This window comes from Trichosurus vulpecula, chromosome 4 (genome assembly GCF_011100635.1).
Source record: "Trichosurus vulpecula isolate mTriVul1 chromosome 4, mTriVul1.pri, whole genome shotgun sequence".
In the NCBI taxonomy this organism is placed as follows: Eukaryota; Metazoa; Chordata; class Mammalia; order Diprotodontia; family Phalangeridae; genus Trichosurus; species Trichosurus vulpecula.
In genome coordinates, this window is record NC_050576.1 from 23685141 (window position 1) to 23711518 (window position 26378).

Here is a 26378-nt window from a genome sequence, read left to right on the forward strand (position 1 = left end):
AAGCAAAGCAAAAACTTGTCCCTGCCATCCGGAAGCTTATATTCGCGTGGGGAGACGATGTGTAGATAATGTTACATATAGAGTAAATGAAGGGAATCTGAAAAGGGAAGGCATCTGCAGCTGTCGGGGGTTGGGGGGAGGGGTGGGACTGGAAACGCCTCCTGGAGAAGGTGGTATTTGAGCAGAGTCTTGAAGGAATTCAGGGAAACTGAGGCAGCATTTGAGGTCTAGGTCTAGGAGACAGACCTTTCAGCTCTAAATAGATGATGTTAGGATCTAGAAAAGACCATAGACCTTCTCTTACCAGATGAGAAACCTGAGACCCAGTGGAGGGAGGGGAATGTCTTGCCCAAGACTGCAGGATTTCTCTCCAAGGCCCCCTCCTCTTTTTTTTAAACCCCATGCCAACGAATGTACGCTAAAAAGCAAATGTATTTATTTGTTCAATTAATTATACTTTATTTAGTTAACATTCATTTTTAAAATTTTACCCTCCCGATTCTCTCCCTTCCTCCAGCTTCTCCAAGCCAAAACGTATTTATGAACAAGTTCCTTATGCCTCGCTGAGCTCACCTCACCGTGACCTTTTGCTCCAGAAGGCCTGAAAACCTCTCTGAGAGCTCCCCGGGCCATTTTTGAGGCTGGGTCCCATTCCTCATGGGGCAGAGAGCAGCCTTGAGCTGCCGGCTGATCCAGCTTCATCTCGGTGGAGCCTAATGGTGCTGTTTCCCCAGTTTATTAGTTTCCAAATGTTGTGCCAGGCATTTAAGGGGCAGGTAAGGGAGACTTCCCCTCAGCACGCTCTTGGCAGGCGGCCATCCCTCCCAGATTATATTGCCGGCTGTTTCAGAGAGGGATCAGCATGAAGGCATTTTTACTGATAGTTAAACTTAGAGATGGAGGCCTTGGTGACCAGAGCAGGAATGGAGGCCGACAGGGAGGAGGCCGCTACAAGGGGTGGGGCCTCAGAGAATAGCCATGGAATAGAGGAGAAGGGTTGATTTTACTTCTCTGGTATAAAAACATTTAGCAGAATGGAGCAAATCCTAACGCTGTCATTCTAGGCATCCTTGGCCTAGGTGTATAATGTCATCTCGGACCATCGCAATCTTGCCCTCCTGGACAAAGGTGTGAGACTTTGGGACAGATTTGCCCACGGGCAGTTTTCACTAAGAGGCTTTTCAAGAGTTAGGATTACAAGGAGCCAGGCCAGGCTGGTTCATAATGTTGATTTACAGCTGCCTTGTCAACTCCCAAGAGCCTCCTCTGGGATAGGACGAAGAGAACAAATAATTTGTTGCTTATTAATGGCTCGAAAGGGAGGACCCACTGAAGAAACAGTGTCGGACAGGGTCACCATGGGCTTCCAGGCACACAGGGGGCTGCGGCACAGATGACTTTGCAATTTCAGAAGGAAAATAGTTTTCCTGACCACAGCAAGAATGATAGCAAATGGGAGTCTATGGAATGGGCGCCTTTGTCATGAAGAGTTCAGTGTGGGGGACGGGGTGCCAGCCTCGGAGAATGGTTCCCTCTCGTTCTGTATGCAGGACGGAAGAATGGCGCTAACCGGCATGTTTGTATCCCCTTCTTCTTGGCAAAGCGCTCGCCCTCCATGCCCTGCCTGATCTGAGACCTTTTCTCCAGGAGGCCTTTCTGCGTCCCCCCAGCTCCGAGCCTTTCTTTCTATATTGTGTGTATACCCATTTTTGTGTGCGGTGTCTGTGTTTGAATGTAAGCCCCTTGAGGGCGGGGCTGTCTCTGCTTTGTCTTTGTGTCCTGGACACTTGGCTCAGTTAATTGGAGTTCAATAAATGCTTCTCGATTGATTGACTGAGCCCTGTGAAGTAGGAGTGAGGTTTTTTTATTGTCACTTTGCAGTTGATGAAACTGAAGCTCGGGCCGTTACTTGAGCACGGTCAGTCCTGATTAATGACAGAACTGGAACGAGAATTCCTAGGTCCTGATTTGTAATTCTTTAAAACAAACAGTATCTGTTTCTTTGGCTTTTTAAGGTTTACAAGGTTTGGCCCTCCTGACAGCAAAGTATGGATATGGGGTTTGTGCCCATTGTATAGGTGAGGCCAGTGAGATCACAGAAGCAGAGGAAGACAGTAAAGGAGTGATGCCTGTGACAGACACAAAGAATCAACTCTGTTAACTCGTTCCATCCGGCTGCCTCCTGTGTCCCTTGGGGATGTGTTCAAAGACTTACACCTTCCCCTTGGAAACAGTGTGACCTCCTGCTGTCGTGGGGCGGAGAGTGCCTCGTGGGCTCATCCTGTCCCCCGTGCCCACAGGGTAGCTGGCGGCTGACCGGACTTAGGCCCCTTTGGAATCTAAGAGGAGCTTGGTCAGATGGTGCTTGGTGACAGTCATGTCCCCCCGCTGCGTGACTAGGCATGAGGATGATGGTGATGGGGATGGTGAGGATGAGGATGGCTAGAATTTATAGAGCAGTTTAAGGTTTATATTGTACATACACACATATGTGGGGGGAGGGGAGAGGGAGGGAGCTTCCTCTCTGTTTTGTCATTATTACAGTAACCCCAGGAGGTAGTTGCTGTTGTCATTATAATTATAATATCTTCATTTTTCCAGTGAAGAAGCTGAGGCTTAGAAAGAGTAAGTGATTTTCCTGGGTCCCCGCCTCGTGTGTGTGTGTGAGGAAGGCTTCCCACTCGGGCCTTCTAGTCCCCGGTCTTGCGCTGCCCAGCTGCCCCTGACAGGGAAGTCCACATGATGCCCGTCTATTATTTCCGTTGTGGTTGTGGATGCACTGTCTGCTTTCCCCGGCTGTCACCCAGAAAGGGCGCAGAGTCCCGTCCGAATACAGGGAAAGGAAGTACAAAAGGGATCTTTGTGGGGAGCGGACGGGTGAATGCTGCTGTTTCTGGCTTGTGGTTGAAATCAGGAAATATCCAAGGTTGTGCTTCGGAGCTAAGACGAGAGACCGGCATGGGTTTCATCAGATGTCATCTCCATTGGGTATATTTTCAATGTATTCCAACGGTTACCTTTCCTGTCAGTGTCAGAGCTGGGAGGAAAGTGCATTTTTCTGTCCCCCACGCTGGCCTCTGCCCTCCTGCCTCGTGAGCTCTAAATGCCAGCTCTCAGGAATGCTTCGTATTCCTGGCCTAGGCGGTTCTTAGCTATAAGTTATTGTTTCCCGTCTTCGTGTCTCAGTTTCCCCATGTGTGAAATGGGTACATTGGACTAGATCCTCCGTAAGTGCCTTCTGTGCTCCACCTCCTGTTAGCCAGTGTCCCTCTCCTGCCTGGCCCTAGACCTCTTCTTTAGCTCCTCCGGACACTGCACCCCCCACCATCCTCACTATGTACCCCGTCCCCACCCTCCTCTCCTGGCTTTTCTCAGCCTGTCTAATGGTCCTGTGCCTTGATCTCCTCTTTCCACTTCAGATCATTACCGGGGAGTTCTACCGAATCTATTACCTGAAGGAGAAGTCTCCCTCCGTGATCCAGAACCCATACGTGGCCGCTCTCTACAAGCAGGTGGGATGCTTTGCCTTTGGATGTGCGATCAGCCAGTCCTTCACAGACATCGCCAAGGTGTCCATCGGCCGCCTGCGGCCCCACTTCCTGGCTGTCTGCAACCCCGACTTCAGCAAAGTCAACTGCTCTGTGGGCTATGTCCAGATCTATGAGTGCCAGGGAGATGACAGCAGGGTCCAGGAAGCCAGGTGAGAGACCTAAGCATTCATTTAGCACTTACTGTGTACCAGGCACTGTGTGGAAGGTTGGGAGCACAAAGAAAGGCAAAAGACTCCCTGCCCACAGGGGGCTCACCACAGGACAGGGAGACAATGTGCAGATAACCACGTGCCAGCCAGATTAGTACAGGAAAGAAGGAGGAGGTGAATAGGGTGGTCATTCCCCCGAAAACAAAATCAGAAATTAATGGGGTACCTTCATGGCCATCGTAGAAAAAGCTTAGGCTGCAGTACAGATGCCTGGGGCAGGAGCCTACTTCAGAAACTTACTAACTTTGGCACTGTGGGCAAGTCATTTAATTTCTGAGCCTTAGTTTCACCACCTGTGAAATGGAACTAATGTTATTCCTGCCACCTACTTCGTTGGTTTGTTGTTCACTTTGTAAACCTTGAAGTAACCTCCTTGAGGACGAAGACTCCCCTCTGCCCCTGCCCAGCACTTAGCACCGTGATTTAAGGGACAGGCAGCTCGTAAGTGCCTCGGAGGCAGGATTGGAACTCATGTCTCTTTGACTCTGTCATAACATGAGGATCAATGGAAGGAACTAAGGATACATAGCCTGGAGAAAAGAGAATTGCGGGTGGAGGGGAGGAGAGGGATGCGAGAGTTGTTTACAACTGTCCAAGCTGTCTCAGAGGAGACATACGACTTGTTTGCTTGGTCCAGAGCACAATTAAGTGAATGGGTAGGAGCTATGGAAGGGCAAACATGCTTGACGATTGTTATTAAATTAATTAACAATAATTGATCTAATAAGTAGGTGGGATGGGTTGCCTCAGAGGGGGTGGTTTCCCTCACTTTGGTAGTCTTCAGGTAGCGTCTGGACAACGACTAGTTGGGGGTGTCACCGTGGGGATTCCTTTTGGGAGTGCGTTGGATGAGTTGGTGTGAGCTTCTCTTTAGCATGATGCCGGTGTATAGCAATGTAAGGAGGCGCTGGGTGATTGAGTGCAAAGATTAACCCTCTCCCATGGGATTCAGGAAGCCCTAAACTGACCTGTCCTCTCTCAGGTGCCTAAGGCTTGATTCAGCTGCATTTCCTTCACCTTCCTCTCTCTTTTGCAGGAAGTCCTTCTTCTCCGGCCATGCCTCCTTCTCCATGTTCACTATGCTCTACTTGGCGGTAAGTACCCTCGGCTGCCCGTTAGCTCACCTCATTTTGGTGCTGTTAGCCACAGGGAGGGTTGGGATCTGAAATGGATGGGGAGTCAGAAACCCCAGGTTCCTGTTACAGATATGCTCCTACCTTGCTGTGTGACCTTGGGTGAGTCAACCTCACGTAACTTTCCAAAATGAGTGATTATATATTAGATTCCCAAAGGTCCCTTCCAGCTAAAAATCTGAACCCAGCAGCCACACCACCTTCAAGTCACCAAACATGGGTCAATTGTCTACAGAGGGCAAGGCGCTTTGCTGGCTTGCTTTGGTCCTTCTATTAAGACAGTTTTTGTGTGTGTGTGTGTGTGTGTGTGTGTGTGTGTGTGTGTGTGTTTTGGTCAGGGGAGTGGAGTCTCAGGACATTACCGATTTGGTGTCTTAGGACTCCGAAGTTCTGTCCTGGCCCTGCTGTTTTCTCCAGCCTTGAACAAGCCGTGATCCATGTCTAGTCCTGTGCATCTACAAAGGATTACCAGCATTCAGATGCTTGCTGGTGACGTTCTGATTTCCATCTGTCAGTCGGCTAGAAGCCGGTGACCAGTCCCTCTTCCTGTGGCTGGTGCCAAACCCAAACTGTGTGGGCCTTTCTGTTTATCTTTGTCATGGACTTTTAGCTTTGCCCTTCCTTTCATCTCCCACTAACTGAGGCAGGTGTGCATAGGAACTTCCTGCCCTCAGCCCTGGGACAGACCTCACTGAGAGGGGCCAGAGGAGGTCAGACAGAGAGGTGGGAGGGGGAACTTGTTGGGAAAATGCACATTTGTTTTGGATTCGTTTGAAAAAAAAAACACATTATTAGGGATTTGAAAAAGAGAGGAAAGAGGTTGACTTTGTTCCAGTCCTTTCAAAGGTGGGAGGCCCCTGAGTTTCCTGCTATCTTGGATGTGAAGCTGAGAGGTGGGCCCAGCCCAACTTGAAAGACATGAAACACAGATTTTATTTACTTTTGAGCCATACTCCTTTCTTTCTCTCCTTTCTTTTTTCTTTCTTTTCTTTTCTTTCTCTCTCTTTTGCTCTCTTTCTCCCTCTCCCTTGTCTCTCCCTATTCTTCCTCCCCCCTCCTCTTTTGATCTTTTCTTTCCCTTCCTCCTCCCCTCCCTCTTCTCTCGCTCTCTGTCTGTCTGTCTGTCTGTCCCTCTCTCTCTCTCTCCCCCTCTCCCCCTCTCTCCCTCTCTCCCTTCTATTCAGAAATACATCTCTGCCCACTGTTCCCCCAGAAGTTATTTTCAGGACACACCAGCTTTCATTGAAAGGAAAGTACCTTGAATGACTCTGCGCCCCGCCCCCCCCCCCCATATTTCCCTCTTTTACTTTCAGGAACAAGTGAAGAACCCCTCCTGGGAGGTGTTCCAGAGGTTCCCGTAGGGGAAAGACCCTTTTTCAAATTTATTGCGCCGACTGCCATGTTTTTCCTTTGGCCTTTCATGATTCCAGCCAGAGCTCTTGGTGCAGTGGGGGTGGGGCAGGTTTCTGAATGAATGATTTCATTAAGCCATTGAGGCCCTTCCCTCCCCCACATCTTGCTCCTGGTTGTCTGAGGGGGAGTGAGAATAGTTCACATTCACCCAGCGCTTTAAGCTTGTGAAGCATTTTATGTGTTACTTCATTTGAGCCTCACCACAACCTTCTGAGGTAGGAACTATATGTATGCCCATCGTACAGGTGAAGAAACTGAGGCTTAGACTTGCCTCGGGTAACACAACACACAAGTTGGGATCTGAGGTGAGATGAGAGACCTAATTCTGCCTCCAAATCCATCTGGGAAGCCCACCTTTTAGGACAGAGGGGAAAGAGATGGGCCTTCGATGGCATGAGCCATGACTTCCAGGCCTCCCCTGGCCCTTTACTGGGCGCAACCCCCTTTTGAGACCCTCACTATTAGGCTATAATTTGCAAAAAGGATTGTTTTGACTGGGGCGGGGTGGGGAGACAGCTGTACCCCAAACATACAATTTTCTTTGAGCATTGGAAAAGGATGAGGTTAGGCTTTAGAGGAGGTTAATGCTAATTAAAAACAACAACCTGCCCACAAACATCTATCTGTCCTGGCTAACCTTCGGGCTGCCCACAGCCAGCATCATTCCAGCTGGATCTGGTTGTGCTTCTTCCCTTGGAGAAGGCTGGCTCATTCTATGGGTGAGGTCTTAACTTGGTGAGAGAGGTATGCAACTGGAATCCATTGATTCCTACCAGCAGCCCTTAAGGACCTACTATGTGAAGGGTGTAACCAAAGAGACAGCCCAATATGGTGGAAAGTAGATGTTCAGGCTAGGAGTTAGAAGACCTTGTCAAGGCCAAGGTTCCCTACTGATTTACCTGGGTGATCTTGAGTAAGTCAGTCCAACAACATTCATTAGGCACCTACTGTATGCATTATGCTGGGGCTACAAGACAGAAAAAAAGACAGCCCCTCCCCTCCAGGAACTTACTTGCTACTTGAAGGATGCAATATATATAGATTAGTCAGGCCAACATAGAGGCAAAATAGATTTTATTTATTTTTATTCTTGTTTGTATCGCTTAGTTCCTGTCTGAACTTGACTTTCCCCCATCTCAGTTTCCCTACCTGCAAAATTAGGGGTTGGGCCTATATGTCCTCTATATGGTCCTTTGCAGCTCTAAACCTAGGCCCCTGGGATCCTGGAATACTCCCGTTTCCAGTGGGGTGGAGGGCTGGGGAAAAGACACTAGAAAGATGGTGATCTTGAAAGGCCTCCTGCAGAGGATGGCGTCAGAGCCAAGCCTTGAGGGGCTGCAGGGATTCTACATGGTGGAGGGGAGTGGGGAGGCTGCTTCTGCCTGAGCATGAGCCTCATGAAGGGGTTGCAAAATCACCTCAAAGAGCCTTCATTTCATCTGTAAAAAGAATAGGGGGACGAGGTGATCTCTAGTTCCTTCCAGTTTAAGCCCCAGAGAGGGCAAGCGTTTTGCCCAAAGTCACATATCCTGTCCCTTAGAACTTTGTGTTCTGTCTGGCCATGCATCCTTCTACTAGACCTTGTCTTTTTATCTCCCGTCATTCACTCGAGGAGCATCAAACATCAGGGGCCCCCCTTGGTGCACTCTTCCCTCTGCCTGCCCTTGTTTCTAAATGTTTCTGTCAGTTGGGCTGTAGATGTACTGCAGGGTTTGACAGAGGCCTCCAGAACAGGGAAGCGTCCAAGTTCTGAGAACCTGAGGCTTGCTCGAGTTAGCCATGGCGGATTTGCCCCATATGGGTGGAATAACATACAACCTGCATCTGGTGTCTTCCCTTTGGTCTGAATGAACCATCTACTCCCCGCATTGGGGAAAAAAATCATTCTCACTCCCAGAGGAAGAAACTAAGGGGGGTGATGTCCAAAATCTGCTTTGCCCCAGAGGGCAGAGTGGGTAACAATTGGCAGAAATGCAAGCAGGCATATTTAGGCTAAGTGTTAGCAAAAACTTCCTTATAATTCCAATGTGCAGTGGGCTGCCCTGGGAGGTAGTGAGGCCCAGCATTGGGAGTCTTCAAACCAAGACCAGGTGACCCTTGCAGGGGCCTATGGTTCAGGTCATTCAGACCCTCAGGATCCTCCCTAATCTGAGATTCTGGTTTTATTCTTCCTTCTTCTGCCTCTCCCATAATGCTTTACTTCTCTTGAATTAATTCCTTTAGCTCTAGTTCTTCTAAGCCTTCCTCTTAGAAAAGAGTCCTGAATTTGGAGTCTGGAAGACCTGGGTTCCAATTTGCCTCAAACACGATTTAGCAGTGTGACCTTGGTCAAATCATTTGGCTTCTGAGGCTCGGTTTCCTCATCTTTAAAACTGAGGAGCAGGGTTTGAACTCAGTGGCCTACCAAGTCCATTTATAATCCTGTCATGCCCCCTATGAACCCTTTATTTTTATGAATGGGATGTGCATGTCCATTGACCAGAACTCTCAGACAATGTCTTTATACCAAGAACAGGCATTCTAGTCATTTTCTAGTTTTACTTTTTTTTTTTTTTTTTTTTGCAAGGGGGAAGGCAGGGCAATTGGGGTTAAGTGACTCGCCTGATGTCACACAGCTAGTAAGTGTGTCAAGTGTCTGAGGCCGCATCTGAACTCAGGTCCTGCCAACTTCAGGGCCGGTGCTCTACTCACTGCGCCACCTAGCTGCCCCTTCTAGCTTTACTCTTAACTCCCTGTGTTACCTTGACCAGGTGATGAGCCCTCTGGGGCCCTTCAATTTCTCATGTGTAAAATGAAGGCACTGATTAGTTGGCCTCCTTCCAGGTCCACGGTGCGCCATCTTGGGTGGCTGGGATTTCCCAAGGACAGAGATGCTCAAATCTCTAGTTCTGAGAGGTGAGGTCAGCAAATGAGGAGTGTTTGCTAAATGTTTGAGATGAATGACTGCATGAATGAATGAGCGAGTGAAGGAGCCAATCAGTCAATTTACATTGATCCAGTTATCTACTCTTTGCCTGACATAGTTGGCTGTTGCTCTTTGCTGGCTTAGCCTCTGAAAGGCCAAGGTTACCTTCAAACCTCAATGAGTCACCAGATCAGGGATTGCGGTGTGGAGGGTGGGAAGGACTAACAGTGATTGGGTCCATTGAGCCCACCATGAAGGGTGTCCCATTGCCCTTCCACTGCCAGCCTGGATTGTCTGCAGAGTGGCCCAGACAAGACATTCTGTAGGCATTCAGAGGGCGGAGAGGTGTCTGTAGGCCAGGGTGGCCTGGAGGAAGGAGGGTGGTAGATGGGATTAGTGACAAAGAGCTCATTCTGAACTCTTTGTGGAACTCTGTGTCCTTAGAGTGATGGAAACAGGGTGGGGAGGGGGTTCCTACTCAGGTTCTATCCTTCTGCAAACCATTTAATGGAATACAAAAGCTTTAGCTGTGACACAGTCAGGAGTCCAAGGGTAAGCTATTTCCATTCTGGCTACTGTGTCCAGGACTGGGGCCAGGCAAGGGAGGCCACAATTGGGAAAGCGGATGGGACATCACAATACCAATGCTGGACCTGAATCCAGACCCCCAGCTCTGCTTCTTGTGGGAAGACTGCACTGGAGCTTCCTTATCTTACAGTGGTCACTGGGAGAATCAAATGAGATGGGGGCGTGGGTGTGGGTGTGGGTGTGTGTGTGTTACAAACCCTGAAGTTCTATACATGTGTCAGCTATTATTATTTTTAAAATGAGATGATTGGACTGAATTATCTAACTTTAAATCACTCATCTTACAGTTGCCCTAAAATATTTATTAAATTATGTGTAACAGGTTTTGTTTAAGAAGGCAGCACCATCTTTTGGGAAGATTTTCCCTTCATCATCTCAGAGCTGGGAAGGAATCCCACACTGTCTAGCCCTGCCTGTACCTAGAGAGAAATTCTCCCTACAGCTTTGTGGACATGTGGTCATTTGGCGTTTGGTGGGGGGCTTTCAAAGACAAGCACCTCAGATTGCCTCCTGAGTCGGCCTAGTACAGCATGTGCAGCCCTAATGGCTAAAAAGGCTTCTCTTAGGCCAGGCCTAGTTGAGTCTCTTTGACTTCCCTCCATCCCACCTTCTACACCAAGCACAGCCAGACTTAGCCCTTCCAACCCAGATTCTAATGACTTCTCCCTGCCCTCCCTACAAAAAAATGCAGATACCTCCCTGATCTTTGCGTCAAGCCAAGTTAGCTGTTAGATTCTGTTCCAAAATGTTGGAACTGGAAGACACCATAGGAACCATCCACTCCAAGCCCCTCATTTTATACATGAGGAAATTGAGGTTCAGAGATGATAAGTGGCTTGCTTTGGTTCATCCAGCAAATAAGTGTCTAAGCTGGAAACCACCACCACCCTACCCCCCACCCCACCCCCGAATTCTAAAGTCCAATATTCCATGCCAATAAGCGTTGGTCTGGCCCATGAATGACTGCAGCACTTCCAGCTGGGGCAAGATAGGGAGACCAAGCCTTCAGATGAGTGGATGGATGGATGGATGGATGGATGGGTGGGTGGATTCATGCTCTACATTGTCCGTTTATTTCTCTGGGCCTTGTTTTCTTCTATAAAATATGTGGGTAGAAAGAGTTCCTCTCTAAGGGTCTTTCTAGTTCTGACATTCTGTTCCAAGATTTCTTCTGGTTCTAATAATATTCTGTGTTGTAAGATCCTTTACACCTCTTGTGTTCTCTGTTTTAAGGTCCCTCCCAGGTGCTAATCTGTAAGAGTCAGTTAGGCAATCTAACGATCATGGCTTTCTTTATTTTCCTTCTGAGGTTGACCATGCCAAAAGTCCTATTTTTTTATGCTTGTTTCCCCAGAAGCATATATTCCCCTGGATAGAAGGTCAGGGCCCTGGTCTCTGTTCACAACCTACAGCCTTAGCTATGGCCTTGTCACTGACTTGATTACTTTTGGAGAAGGAGGCAGTGTGATGTGGTGGACCTGGGTTCAAATCCTGGCTCCAATGCCTTCTAGTTTTGTGACTTAGAGTAAGTCATTGCATCTGCCTAGGGATCAGTTTCTTCACCTGTAAAATAAGGGTCTAGTTTAGAGGAGCTCTAGAGGTTCTCTGACCCTCAGTCTCTTTATCTGGAAAAGAGAATTACTCACCTCTGGCAGGCCTAGTTTAAATTCAAGCCCCACCGTTGACATATGCTATCTATGTGTGTGCCCCTGGGCAAGTCTCTCAACTTTTGGTTCCTCAGTCTGCTTTGGTAAAAGGCATTTCCTTACCCAGAATTCCCTGTGCTCAGAACCACCTGTGCAAAAGAAAAAAAAATCTCCCTTTTTTCCTTTCTCTCTCTCTCTCTCCCCCCCCTCCCTCTCTCTCTGTCTCTCTCTCTGTCTCTGTCTCCCTCCCTCCTTCTCTCTCTCTCTCTCTCTCTCCCTCTCTCTCCCTCTCTCCCTCTCTCCCTCTCTCTCTCTGTCTCCCTCCCTCCCTCCCTGTCTTGCAGGGATGTTGAGGCTTGAATGAGATCATTGATGGAAAGCCGCTATATTGTCCTTGCTATTAGTGAAATGCCTGCTTAGACACTCAATGTGGATTTCCCACCCAGGCCTCCTTCATTCATTCTTTTTCTCTTTTCCTGTTCTTGCTCGTTACTCATTATTCACTTGTAATTCACTTTCATCTTTGTCAAGCTCTGGCCTTAGGAATTAGAGTTCAGAAACCTTTGAGAGGGTGCTGGGCCTGTTTTTCTGTCTTACAGCCCTTCCTGTGCCTCAGCCTGACTTCCAAGGCCAGAACACAGTGAGTGTGTGTGTGTGTGTGTACACTAGAGAGAGACAGACGGAGAGAGGGAGCGAGAGCCTTCTTTGTTGTAGGGGATGGGGGTCAGAAAATAAGTGCCCTCCCAAGAGCTGCTAATAGCTGAATCAGGGAAGCCAGATAAGGCTCGGTGATTGCTCAGAGGGGAAGTCCAACCCCAAGGGAAGGGAAGTGAGTGTGGGACAAAGGTTTCCCAGGAGTGGCTTGGGGGTGGAGTGGGTCGAGGGGTGACGAGATGAGTCTAGGACCTCCAAATGGGAATTCTGACCAGATCTCATGAACTGTAAGAGTTCTCAGAGATCAGGTAGGCCAGCCCGTACCTGAACAGCAATGCCCCATCCAGTATTCTTAACGAGGGTTCAGCCAGACTGATGGAATGCCTCTATTGAAAGGAGGCTCCCACTCCACTCTGGGACAGCTTTCATCCTCGGGGTCTTCTCCGTTGCTTCCCCTGATCCAAACATCTGCCTCAGAAGCTTGCTAGCTGTGTGACCCCAGGAAAGCCTCTTAACCCTTCACAGCCATACTGTCTTCTTTTGTGAAATAAGGGTGGTAACAAGGCCTGCCTCGCAGGGTTACCGTGAAGAAGAATCCTGAAACACACCCCCCGCTCCCAGCCGCCTTGTTATACCTTCACCCTTTCCTCTTGGTTCTGTTCTCGAGCCAAGTAAAATGTGTTGTTAATTTTGTTGGTTTCTCTGTTGGAGCAAAAACAATTTTTTTTGGTGTGGCGGCGGTAGTGGGGGGCGGACCGTTGGCCTGACTTTGCTACATGAGCTTGGACAGGTGACTTCTCTTACTCTAAACTTTTTTTTCCTGTTGAAGGAGTGGTTTGGACTAGAAGATTTCTAAGGTTCCTTCCAGCCCAATTATTATGTACTAAGTAACTAGGAGTCTAGGTTGTAGGTGCTCATCTCTAACGTTCTGGGTTCTATGAACTAGCAGCCTATGTTCTAAGATCCCTCCAAGTGCAAACGTTTCATATTCTGTGCAACAAGGCAGCATTTTGTGTTCTATATTCAGAGTGCTCTTGAGGCCTGACATCCCATGTTCTCTGGGCTAACATCTTTCTGGGGTCCTTTCCAGCCCTGACATCCTGTGTTCTATATTCAGAGGACTTTTGGACCCCTGAGGTACCCGTGTTCTCTGGGGTCCTTTCCAGCCCTGACATTCTCTGCTCTCCATTCAGAGAGCTTTTGGAGCTTTGCCTCCCTCCCCAGAGGCTGGTCCTGTGCTCATGCTGCCTGCCCACCCTCTGCAGTACTAGGACCCCGTGACCCTGCCCCCTTCCTCCCCTATCCCCAGGCTGCTCTGCCAGCTTCCTCCTCCTGCCTACCACAGGAAGGTGGCCATTTGTCTGGGGAAGGGCACTGTGCTGCTCTATCTTTAGCCTCCGCTACCCTGGCTCCCTTCCGACTCCTCTCCTCGCCCCTTCTTTCCTCTCCCATCCTGTCCGGCCTTCTCCACTTTGATTTGCGGGAGGAAGTTGCCACTTGTCCGGTTGTCTCTTCCCTTTTGCTTCCCAAGTTCCCACAGGAACCTGGGAAGTGGGCTGTGGCCCGAGGTTAGAACGGAAACTCCGTCCAGATAGCTTAGAGTGGACAATACCCAGATGACGTCACTTCTACTTTTCTTTCTTGCTTCAGACGAAGTTCTCGCCTACTTTCCTTCTTCAGGTGCCCCCCCAGCCCCCCTGCAACACACACACACACACACACTCTCTCTCTCTCTCTCTCTCTCTCTCTCTCTCACACACACACACACACACACACACACACACACACACACACACTAAGCACTTTTGAAGCACTTTGACCCTGAGTTGGTCTCTTTAATTTCTAATTACATCATTTCTTCTAGCCTCCTTATTTGAGAGTCAGCTCCTGACTCCAGACCAAATGCACTGCCCACCTTGCACATGGCCAGCCCTCTGTGACTATAACTTTGGTGAAAAATCAGAGCACAGGTTTTTTATTAATCAGAATTTTATTATTATCAAAAGATAATTTACAAAATGGGGCAGCTAGGTGGCACAGTGGTTAGGACAGCGGGCCTGAAGTCGGGAGGACCTGAGTTCAAATCTGGCCTCAGACACTTACTAGCTGTGTGACCCTGGGCAAATCACTTCACCATTTGCCTCAGTTTCCTAACCTACAAAAGGAGCTGGAGAAGGAAATGTCATTCTAGTATCTTTGCCAAGAAAACCCCAAATAGGTTCACAAAGTTTTGGTTGTGACTGAGAAGGACTGAACAATGATTTATAAAATTCCCATTTCTTTAGCACTTCATGATATCTAAAGTACCTTCCTCCAGATAATCTCCTACTGTGGGCAGGGTAAGCATGGTTGTACCATAAATGCAACTGAGGCCAAGAGGAGAGGCTGCTTACCCAGGTTGTACTCCACTGGATCTATGATCTCTCAGGTCAGGAGATGGACACTTAGGCATTCCTGCCCACTCTGTTTTTCCCAAAAGTTTTGCTCAGACCCATCAGAGTCAAAAGTTGAACCCAGGTCCCTTCAGTCCAAGTGGTGTTTTCTCTAATGTCCTGTAGCCATCTCTTTCTGGAAGCACCTGGTTCTGTTTCTCTTCATACTAATCCATCATAGGAACCAGATCTAGCCCTAGAAAGAAGCTTAACATCTATCTAAGTCAACAGGTGAGATCCGGGAAGTGAAATCTTTGCCCAAGATGCCACGATGAGCATCAAAGGTGAAGCCCAGAAGTAGAAAGTTGGAAGGGTCCTCCCGCGACCAGCTAGTCCCTCCCCCACCAATCTCCACTTCTTGACATCCCCAACTAGTGGGTGTCCAAATCCAATGGTGGACAACCCACCACTCCCATTCCATTTTGGGTCAGCTCTCCTTTTATCCTAATGTCTGACCTCCAGAGGCTGCTACTCACATACCGTCTTCTCTCCTTTCTTCCAGCTGTATCTGCAGGCCCGCTTCACCTGGAGAGGAGCCCGCCTGCTCCGGCCCCTCCTGCAGTTCACGCTGATCATGATGGCCTTCTACACTGGCTTGTCTCGGGTGTCTGACCACAAGCATCACCCCTCAGATGTCTTGGCAGGATTTGCACAGGGATCCCTGGTGGCCTTCTGTATAGTAAGTAGCATCTCCTAACATACCATAGACCCTTAACTAACACTTGTTCATTGAATGCATGAATGAATGAATACTGCTTATAGAATAACGGGAAGACAGATTGGACCTACAGCTTCATTGACCTGGGGAATTCCCAACTGAAGAAACTCCCTTCCTCCATGTGCATTGACATCTTCTTGTGGACCTAGAATTTCATTGATCTAGAGAACTCCAAAGTGAGGAACTCCCTTTACCAATACAGATGATATTAGTAATAACCTGTCTTTATATGGTACTGTACGGTAACAACCATGTTATATCCATGATCTCACTAGACCAGCTCTCTCATCCTATCTCACCCAGTTGTTGAGAGGCCACCGATGGTCTGCCACCATGCACATACCTTCTCCCCTTTTGCCTTGGCAATGCCACTTCTTGCTTTGGGCTCGGTAGTAACATGAGTTCTAGGAAGGGCATGCCCATGGACAGCCCTTCTCCATCAGCTCACTATCTCTGTGAATCCCCAGGCCCAATCCCATTCTACAGATGAGGGCGTGGAGGCCCAGGAACATGAAAGGTCTTGCCCACAGCCGAATCGCAGTGGAATTTGAACCGAGGTCTTCCTGACTTGAGAAGCTGGCAGGCTTCAGGGCACACTGGGGTGTGAAATGAAGCCTCCCCTTCAGAATCTTAGCTTGGACCTATTTTGATCCAGACCCAAAGGAAACAGCCCTAGGAAATGAGTTACCAAAAGCAGCCCTCCATGATCAGCTGGATCTCGTGTCATTTCCTTCCCAGAATGCCCCAGTTCCCTGGCTCAGTGCCTTCAGGTGATAGCCTTTGCTGGCTGCTCCTGGTACGGCTTAGCCCCATGCCTTCCCTTGCTTGGTGGGAGGCTGACCTCCTTTGCATTGGATTCCCTTAGTTATATTCTCCCACAATGACAAAATGCAAACCGTCTTTATTGGTATCCCAGGCAGTGAGGGGTAATAGAAAGAGTCTGAAAACCTGGGCTCCTTCTCCACCGGGCTTTTTACCTCTTAACTCTGTGACCTTGAGTATAATGTAGGCTAAGGATGACAATTCCAGGAGGAATTCTGACTCCCAGGTCTTAATGATTCACAAAACACTTTCCTCCCAATACCCTTGCCAGGTGGGGAGCGAAAGTGTTAATTATCCCCATTGGACAGATAGAGAAACCGAGGCACCTAGGTGCAGGGCTGGGAGGCCTTGATGGTCAGCTACCCAGCCCTGTCTTTTGGTCACATGGGTGGAAGGTGGTAGTTGGCTGACTCTCAATCCAGGCTTGCTCCATTCCTGCACGGTCACTTCCTCTCTGTGAGCCCCAGCTTCTTTGTCTTCCCGATGAGAGCTCAGTCTGTCCTCAGACCTCCACCTCCCAGGCACTTGTGAGGATCCAAATAGATGGTGGATTTGCTCGGTATAAATGTGTGTTGTGCTTGTTGTTGATGCTGTCGTTGCTACCCTGGAGTGGAACAAGGCTTTGGCCAGAGCGTCCAGTTGGTCAGAGGTTTATTTTCAAGAGGGGAAAGGAAGGCCTGGCCTTCCATCCTGTGCAGCTCTGGCCGGCTCCACAGGATGGGAGTGTGACCCAGGGTCATCCCGGCTCTCTGCACTTGACTTGGTAAGAAGGAAAAAATAATCCTGACCATGGACCAGGGAGAGTGGAGCAGCACCACCTGGTAGTGGGGAAGACAACGGGCTCCACAAGGGTGGGAGGCCCAAGGACTTGAACTTGGTTCAGCCAGGGACAAGTTTGTGCCCTTGGATAAGTTATGGCTCCTCTGGGCCTCAGTTTGTCTGTAAAATGAGGGATTATCAGAGCAAGACCTAGAAAAGACACTAGAACAGAGAATGTCAGAGCTGGAGGGACATAGAACTCCCTAGAAAGGCCCTGAGGATGTGGAATGTCACAGCTGGAAGGGACGTTAGAGCAGAGAGTGTTAGAGCTGTGACAACCGCCATATGCCAGCCCCTTCATTTGGTGGAGGAAGGAATGGAGGCCTAGAGAGGGACAGGCTTTACAGACTCTAACAGGAAGCAGATCTAAGACTTGATAGCACAGATTTAGAGCCGTAAGGGGGCTCTGTCCTAAGGGTCACATAGTAAATATCTGAGGCAGCATTTGAACCCAAGACAAGTGCCCTAGCCACTGTAGCACACTGTAAGGAAGGAAAGGCCTTGGAGTTCAGTCCCTGCCATTGTCAGGGAAGACAGCCTCCTTTAGTGGCCTGGAAATGTACCTTCTGCTAGTGGATCAGGGCATTTCTGGAACTCTTGGAAGCCTCCCCTGGCCTTGAGGCAGTTGGGACAGTGAGTTGCTCCAAAGGCCTAGGAGCCTTAGGGAACTGCATAGAACAGTGGCATCCTCTTTGCCCATGGAGGTGGCTTGAGTCCTGTTCTGCAGGTCTGTCTAGAACTAGACAATGGCCACATGTCAAAGTGGGTGGAGTCTGGTTTCCTCATCTTTGTATTATTCACCTCTCTCTCTCTGTCTCTCCTACCTTCTCTTTCTCTCTCTGGCAGAGATAAGAGACAGCCAGAGCAGAATTCACTCAGGTGCACATACAAACATACAACCATATACAATCACACTTTGCAGGGAATTTCACCCCACTCCCAGAGCAGCCCAAGGGCTCAGATGAGGGTATGGACCTTGCTCCATTTCCTGTCTAGTAACACAAAGCTAGGCCAACTCCTCCCTGACCCCTTTAGCAGATGGTAAGTTGTCAGGACCCTACAGGAGAGGTTGGGGGGGAGAGGGAGAACCTCATTGCCATAGGCTGGCCTTCCATTGCATAGGAAGCAGCTGCCCATGAAATTCATAAACAAACAGCGTTGTTTCTTGACCAGTGCTCATGGCTGTCCAGCTCTAGAGGTTACCCTTTTGTGTGCTAAGGTTCCTCTGCAAGATATCGGGAAGGGCATTGGCATCCATGGGCTCTGCCCCGGGAAAAGAGACAGAGAGAAATACCACTGAAGAAAGAATTCCTTGGACTCATGGACTGTCAGAGCTGGGAGGAGCCTTGGAACAGGGAATGTCAGAGCTGGGAGGGGCCTGAGAACAGGGAATGTCAGAGCTGGTAGGGGCCTGGGAACAGGGGATGTCAGGGCTGGAGGGGCCTGAGAACAGGGGAAGTCAGAGCTGGGAGGGACCCATCTAGTCTTCTCCTTTTACATTTGAGGAAACTGATGTCCCGAAATATGAGTCCAGTCTTGAGCCACTTGCCCAGCCCAGACTATATACCACACCAAGCTGCCTCAGACGTGCCTCCCAAGCTTCAGAAAATAGGGAGGCCAAGCCTATTGGCCAAATCCCAGCACTCAAAAGCTTCTGAAGGAGGACCCTTTATTGAGGTCAAAAAGTAATGATAGTAATTGGAGCACTCCTATTCAGCTGAATGGAGGAAGCTGGCAAGCAGGGCTTTTGAGCTCCTTTACCATACAGAGGGCCAGACGGGCAGCCAGATTCCCAGGCAATGGCCGTTTTCCAGACAAACATCCAGAAACATATTTGTGGGAGGCTCTGGTCCTCGAGAAAATGTCTTTTTAGGTCATTACAGAGACAATAGAGTATTGTAGTTGGGGTGGGGGGAGCCGAAACCAAATGTTGATCTGTTGACAAGCTGAGATGGGCTCTTTAGAAAGGCTTCCTGTTGATTCACATCAAACTCCCTTCCATTCCATACACATTTATAAAGCACTATTATGGGCCAGACCCTAGACTCAGCAGAATGATGCACCTCTTCAGTGGAACACCATCCAGACAAGCTCAGGATTATTCACGTCTTTCCTAAAAAGTGGCACCAGGACGCAACATGCTGAGTGGGGCCTGACCTGGTATAATAAGAAGCATCCTCAGTTTGAGCCAGAGAGGGAATAATTTGTTTGACTGCTGTGTCCAGCGGTTCATAGCCTAAGCCTGGTGTCCCCCAGCCTCCCCCACTTCTCCTTCACATAAACTGCTCCCTGGGGACAGCTCCCCCCCATATGGGCCTCGGGCAGTTGTGTTTTTTTTTTAACCTAAGTGTAGAAGACTTTACATCGATCTCAGTGAAAGTCCATCTCATTCAATTTTGCCGTTATTCCCGACTGGAGAACTTTTATGAGTTAAGAAGTCACCTCCTGCCTCACCCCTTCAACAGCCATAACAAGCAGACAGCCCCCAGGGATTCCTCCTCTGCTCAGAGTCCTGGCTCACTGATTCTGCTGCAACCTGGGCATCCCCTTTCAAAGTGCTTAGGATCCCTCTAACTCCCTAAAGAGGTGAACACCCTCAGACTTGCATTTCATTTGGTCGAGTCCCCTAATTTTCCATGCCTTAGTTTCCTCATCTGTAAAGTGAGAGGTTTGACCTTCACTTTCAGTCATCTCGAACAGAATTTAGTGTTTCCTTCGATTATGAATGTTGATAACAAACCTGATTCTGAGAAGGGCTCCTTAGGTTTCAGCAGTCTGCCAAAGAGGGGCCCATGATGCAACGCTCAAAAATCCCTGAGCTAGCATAGGCACATGTTCTGTGGTCTCTTTTATCTCTGACATCCTAGGTCTCGAGTTTCTAAGATCTCCTTCTCACTTTAAAATTCTCTGTTCTCTGCTGTAACATTTCATGGTCTAAGGCAGGGTTTCCTAAGCCTTTGGGTGCCCTGGACCTCTTGGGCAATCAGTCTACTAAATGGACCCCTTTGCATATACATATACAATAAAACACCCAGAATCACAAATGAAACCAATCATGTTGAAATACAGTTATCCAGATAGTAAAAAGGACGTTACTAGAGCCAGCACAAAGGTCCATTCCACCTGAGATTCCACGAAGCCCTGATTTTAGATGGCAAAGACTTTGCTTCTAGAAACTTCCCAACCACAAAATATCTTGTATTTGCTTGGCTTACATTTCATATCTATTTACATGTGTGTATGTTCTCCTTCAATAGAAAGTAAGCTCTTTGAGGGCAGGGATCATTTGATTTCTGTCTTTTTGCCCCCAGAGACTAGCACAGTGCCCCCCAACATAGTAATAATGCTTGTTGGTTGATTGACTGACAGTGTGTAAGATCCTTGAGGGCAAAGACTGTTATTTTTTGTCTTCGTAACTCCATTCTTGCACAGTGTCCAGGACATAGTTGGTGCTTGACAGAGGTTTACTGATTTAGTCAACTTCCTTTTAGACCTCTTCCTTCAAGACCTCTTCCTATTCCTGTTTTTCCATCCTCCCCAACGATAGAGGCTCAGCCTTTGCCCTGATGGTGGTTTTGGCCCATCCGTACATGTCACGAGGAGGTAGATGAGACAGCAGAAGACAGGGACTCTCTGTGCGCTTAGCCAATCTGTCTGTGTTCTCTGGCCTTGACCATATGGCCGATGCCATTGAAGCTGTTGGGCCCATGACTGGGAGACATGGTGAACACTACGTCGAGTTCTTTCCTTTAAAGACCTCTGATGGGGCCTTTTTTCTGTCTAGTCAGTTGCAGGAAAGTGAATCAAATGACTTTCCACACGCACAGACACACTCTGTACAAAGAGCTTCCTTCACCATGACTCAGGAGAAAGCCAGCCAGAAGCCCTTCACTGGACTGCAGTAGAGCAGGCAGAACGTTAGACTAGGTTTGGAAGCCCTTGGGTTCAAGTCTCTGCCTTGACACTGTCATCTTGGGAAAGGTATTTCCCGTCTCTGGGCCTCCCAGTTTCTTGACTATACAAGATGGGAAGGCCTTTGAGCTCCCTCCCAACCCTGAAATTCTGGGATTCTGACACTAAGTTTCCCTGAGTGTTTTAGTCAGTCAGTTAGCTCTTGCTAAGGATGGGCGATACGAAGAAAGGCAACAACATGGCTCCCATCCCCAGTGAAAGAGTTGACTTGCTAGTGAGAGAGACAACACATGTACACACAAAATCCGTACAGGCTCCCTGTGGTGAGACAGTGTTCAGAATCAATACAGCAAGATGGACTTTGTCCAGCAAAGGCACCTATCATGGGCTAAATGTGACCAGTACAGTTTGTCCTGTAACAAATCAGAGGCGCCCAGGCTCAAAGGACATGAGCCTGTAACAGGAGTTGAGCTCTAGGCCTTGCAAACCTCCTTATTTTATCTCTGATGGAAAGGGCAGCGATTCCAAGAATAGTACAGCTGGAAACCCAATACCTTGGGTTGTGTTTCACCCAGATTTTTTTGACAATGACCTAAAATGTGTTTTGGTTTGGTTTTTTTTTTTTTTTTTATTGTCATAGTTCATAGAATGTTGAAACTGGAAGGGACCTTAGTACAAATAATATTAGAACAGAGAACACAGAATGTTAGAGCAGGGAGGAGTCTGAGAATCTAGAACATGCATTGTGGTTGTTTGGTTCATTTTCCCATTTCCAGATCCAAGAGGGTCTGCCAGATGGGATTTGTAAGGGTGGGATAGCCTAACAGAACAGTCAGAGTTCCTTCGTTTTTGTGGGACATTCCCGACGCCTTGGAGTTTTCTTTATGGGTGGAGAGCGCCTTCTCCAGGAAGTGGCTCCAATCCAAGCGGTGAAGTTTTTATTTTCACTGCTCTTTTTGTGTGTCCGCCCCCCAGCCCCCACTCCCCATTCAAACATAAGCCCTAGGCCTCTTTAACAGAGTGTTTAAGCCCTTCCAAGATTGTGTTTCATGAATCCTCAAAGTGTTTATGTAACCTCAAGCCAGCCTGAGAGGGAGAGAAGAGAGACAGAGACAGAGAGAGAAAAACAGTTTTAAAAAAGGGGATTTGGAACTTTGCTCTGTGTGTATGTGTGTGACAAGTGTGCAGCATGGACATATTAGGGTGTCTGGGTACAAGGAGACTGGTTAGGAGCCTATCACAATAACAAAGCAAGAGTCAAGTTGGGAGCTATACGTTAGTCATTTCAGCCTTCATTTTGGGTCACTACTTGCCCAAAGACTGGATTTCAGAGTTGACATCCTCCGAATAATAATCTAAAATGTGGTTTTCTTGAAGGAATCATGGGATGGTAGAAAAAGCATTGGCCTAAAAATCATAGCCAGGGAGTGTTGGAGGCAGTGAGCAAGCAGGAGCTGACTGTTCAGTTTTCAGCATGAGCATTTATTATATTTAGATTTATTATATGTTATACTCTCATTTGTTATACCTCGGAAATTAGCCAGTGCTACAAATCAGGGTTTGAGTTATTGTTTTGCCAGTTGCCTAGACTTAAAGTGATGGAGAAAATATCAGTAACACCCATTAAACTTTTATTTTTTTGGAGTGGGAAGGCAAGGCAATTGGGGTTAAGTGACCAAGGTCACACAGCTGGTATCAAGTGCCTGAGGGCGGATTTGAACTCAGATCCTCTTGACTCCAGGGCAGGTGCTCTATTCACTTAGCCACCTAACTGCCCCTACACCAATTAAACTTCGAAGTGTATGTACACATTTGGGGGAGGGGCAGTGGGGAAGCTAGTTGTTAAACATTTATCAGCACATCTGTGACCACAGTGGACCTGTTTGCAAAGCACTCTTAGCCACTGTCTCATTTGACCGTAATAACAGCATTGTAAGATGAAGAAATTCACCCCAAGAGTTAAATGAGTTTCCCACAATCTCATTTTCTAGTAAATGACTTTTTCTATGAGGAAGCCGAGGCTGAGAGAAACTATATGACTTGCCCATGGTCACATGGCTGGTAAATGAAAGAAGTGGGATTTGAGCCCCAGGTATTTCTGACTCTCAAGACCAGGATTCCTCCCACTATGCTGTGCTGCATCTTAAGAGTCAGGAGAATTGTGCGCACGTCTCTGGACCCTTGATTCCTTCATCTGTAAAAGGAGACAAAGGACTTGGGTCCTGGGTTTGAATACCACTTCGGGTACTTCTATGGTCCTACCTTCCAGATTTCTCCCAGATCTCTATCTCCTCGTGCCTCAGTGTCATCAGCTGGGAAATGGGGGCTGGGACTCGATGGGCCCCTCGTGTCCCTCCTCCCTCAAGGTCCATGATCTCATAATCCCACATCCTGAGCGTGTTGTAAAGATCTTATGTCATTGATGGCAACGTTGAATGATTGTATAATTCTGAGCAAGTCTCTTCCCTCCTGGGCCTCAGCTGTAAAGTAGAGATAAGAGAGCAAGGCTGTTGTGGGGTTTAAAGCAAGGTAATGGTCCCAGGACCCTTAGGAAATGGTAAAGTCCTGTGATTGTGACAATGATCGCTTTGTGGGAATCCTTTTGATGGTTTTTGAGCTGAGAAAATCCCAGGATCAGACTGGCTCGCTTGGTTTTTTGGGGGTCCGTCTGGTCCTGGAGAAGGACTGGCCTTGAGAGGTAGGAAGCCAAGACACAAGTTCAGTTTTGGCCACACTTACTAGAAAATTATTCTGTCAACCTGCTGGACTGTGGGTAATGGACTGATGGCAGAAAGAGACCAGTGAAGAACTAGCACAGTAGTGGGTGAGAGGTAAGACGGAACTAGCAGCAATTGAGGGGGTAGGGACCAACGGGCACTAGGCTCATTTCTGCCCATAGTTTCTGAAAGATAAGAGCTGTCCCAAAGTGGAATGGCCTTCCCTATAAGGTAGTGAGTTGCCCATCACTAAAAGTATTCAAGAAGAAACAGAATCAACGAGCATTTTATTAAGTGCCCACTGAGTTTTGGGTACTGTGGGGCACTAACAGTACACATACAAATGTTGCCTAGGGGATCGATTCCTAGTCAGGATACAAGTTGAACTGGTTGACCTCAGAGCTGCTTTGATTTCTTTGATCCCATCTGCGGGGCCTGGATGCATCCTGATGTTTTCTTTCTTCTCTGTGTTTGTTTCTAGGTCTTCTTCGTATCTGACCTCTTCAAAACCAAGACAACTATTTCTCTGCCTCCCCCTCCCATCCGAAAGGACATCCTCTCCCCTGTGGACATCATAGACAGAAACAATCACCACAATATGGTGTAGGCCGCTTGGCTCCCCCGGAGAGTTTTGCAAACTGACTGCTGACAGCACCCACCTGCTGCTGCTCTCAAATCTCATCAGACAGTAGAATGTAGGGGAAAACTGTTTTTTGCCCGCCCGATCTTTTTAAAAGAAAAAAAAAATCTTACTCTGTGGCCTTGTGAAATTGGTTGTGGTTCAACCAGATGGAGACACCGGTGAAAACGGACACGTAACTGAGTTCTAGGCGCACAGTTGGTCCCAGGTGTTCATGTTGTAGTGAACGCTGGCTTGTTCACAGGTGAACACTGAGCTGGGTTTGTAGAGTGGCTCCATCCTCGGCGGTCTAGCACCCATCATATAAGCCACTTCCGATTGTAGCCCTCCAGGAGGCAAAGACAGCACTGAACTGAGCTTTGTGGGTAGCGATCTCTGGACTTGCTTCTCCCTGTTTTCTCTGGCCTCCTGGTTTGGGGCACTTGGTTCCCTGCTGTGACTGGCACCGGGAGCACCCCCAGTCAGGATGGTAGTTGCTCCGGCTGCCCAGAAGGAGCTGTCCGGTCGGGACTAGTACCTTACTTACCACTTTACCCTCATTCCAGCCAGTGACCGAAGTTAGCTCGCTTTTAGCCACTAGGATATTCTTTGTGGACAACTGACTTTTATAGACAGCACAAGGGTGGAAAAAGGGGAGGAGGGCCATGCCCTTCTCCCGACATCACCCCTTACCTTTGAATGCATCAGTCTCAGAGTGGTCAGGGGATGACCACAGAGGTTGATCTGCACTTGCATTTGGCTAAGTCAGGTGCATCTTAGATGAAATGAGGTGTTTGTTCCCCCCCTCCCTCTTCTTCCCCTCCCTGCCAAAAAAAAAAAATTAAAATCAGTACATTTTGTCATTTTCCCATGAGCCATGTAATCTTAGACAAGTCCAGGGTTAGGGCTGGATTCTGCCCTGAAGGAAATCTTTAACCTTCTCTTAAAAGTACAACGGGTTGGGGGGCGGGGCCGCAGGGGAGGTAGGGGGAGATGGGACATAAAGAACTCCTGGCCCACGGCCACAGGTTGTCCAGCACCTCTAAGGGCGCCTCCTTCTAGGGCTCACGAGCCCCAGGGGCCCTCTTAGGCATTCTTCTTGAGATGTGTAAAGCACTATGGATTTGGGATAGAGTCCCAGGAGCTGAGGATTCAACGGGCTTCTGCACACTCTGCAGGGCAGAACGCAGGCCCGCTAGAATCCTTTGGCGCTTTCATTTCCTCATCCTCTATCTGGAAGGCCCGACGAGTTAGGTTTTCTTAGAGGCAGTAGGTAGCAATCCAATGACTTGGCTTTCCCAGGAAAGGAAAAAAGGGATTTAAAAACCACCACCACCACCACATTTCTAGATCTTGGGTGAAGACCTTGCAAAGGGCTTAGCATCTTAGGGGTCATATAAAACCAAATGGATTGGCCATCAGCACATTCATCTTCAAGAATCCGTCCTATCATTTCAATTATAGCAAGCTATGATTTTTATATATAAATATATTATAAATAATGTATAAAACATTAAAAATTAACTATGTAAAATATTATTTCTGAAACAATTTTAGATATATCCACTATGATTATCCACGGTGTCTTGACCTGTGTTACTTACATTGTGCCGTTTGGAAAAGCATCGAGTTACTTTTTGTTTTCTTCATCTAGTCAGCTAAAAACGTTTGTAGCTCTGTAGGAGTCGTCAGGAAATGAAGAAAAGATAGTGACAGATAGAGATGGTTGTATAAAAACAAAGGTGAAATTGTCCGTATTTTTGTAATGTTGACATTTGTAAAGAAAAAGACTATTCAGAGACTTTTGTAGAATACAAGAACACAAAAGTTTGTATCCGCAAAACAATGGCTGTATAAATGTGCTTTTGAAATAAAAGCTCATAACATGACTAATTACACTGTGGCTGCCCTGGATTCCTTGTATCGGGGTCTCGGGGTGGGGATGGTGGGGATTCCAAGCCCGGGAATTTAAGGACCTTGGACTTCACCACTTCTGTGGCCCCGCCCTGAACTCCACTCTCTCTCACTCAGCAAATGCAATCAGTTACCACACTCTGTTGATTCTGCCTTTGCGACATCTCCCTGTGATAATGCCATAGTGAAGGGACCTCACCCCTAAATGATTGGGTCAAGCCTCTCTGCTTTCCTCATTCATTCTATCAGCAGCTCAGCTACGCCAAGGATCTTTCTAAAAGAGCATGTCTGATCATGCCAGTCCCCTAGTCACTGAACTCCCGTGG

The 26378-nt window shown here is 48.1% G+C and overlaps 1 protein-coding gene across 1 annotated transcript in view; it reads left to right on the forward strand.

Annotated features, from left to right (window-relative positions):
* PLPP3 (phospholipid phosphatase 3) overlaps positions 1–26034 on the forward strand; it is a 77483-nt gene extending 51449 nt beyond the window's left edge. Inside the window, exons 3-6 of the mRNA XM_036754242.1 lie at positions 3420–3700; positions 4797–4854; positions 15034–15210; positions 24001–26034. Coding sequence (XP_036610137.1) covers positions 3420–3700; positions 4797–4854; positions 15034–15210; positions 24001–24126 — 642 coding nt within the window. The 3' untranslated portion in view covers positions 24127–26034. The remainder of the gene's footprint in view (positions 1–3419; positions 3701–4796; positions 4855–15033; positions 15211–24000) is intronic.
* The last annotated feature ends 344 nt before the right edge of the window (positions 26035–26378 follow it).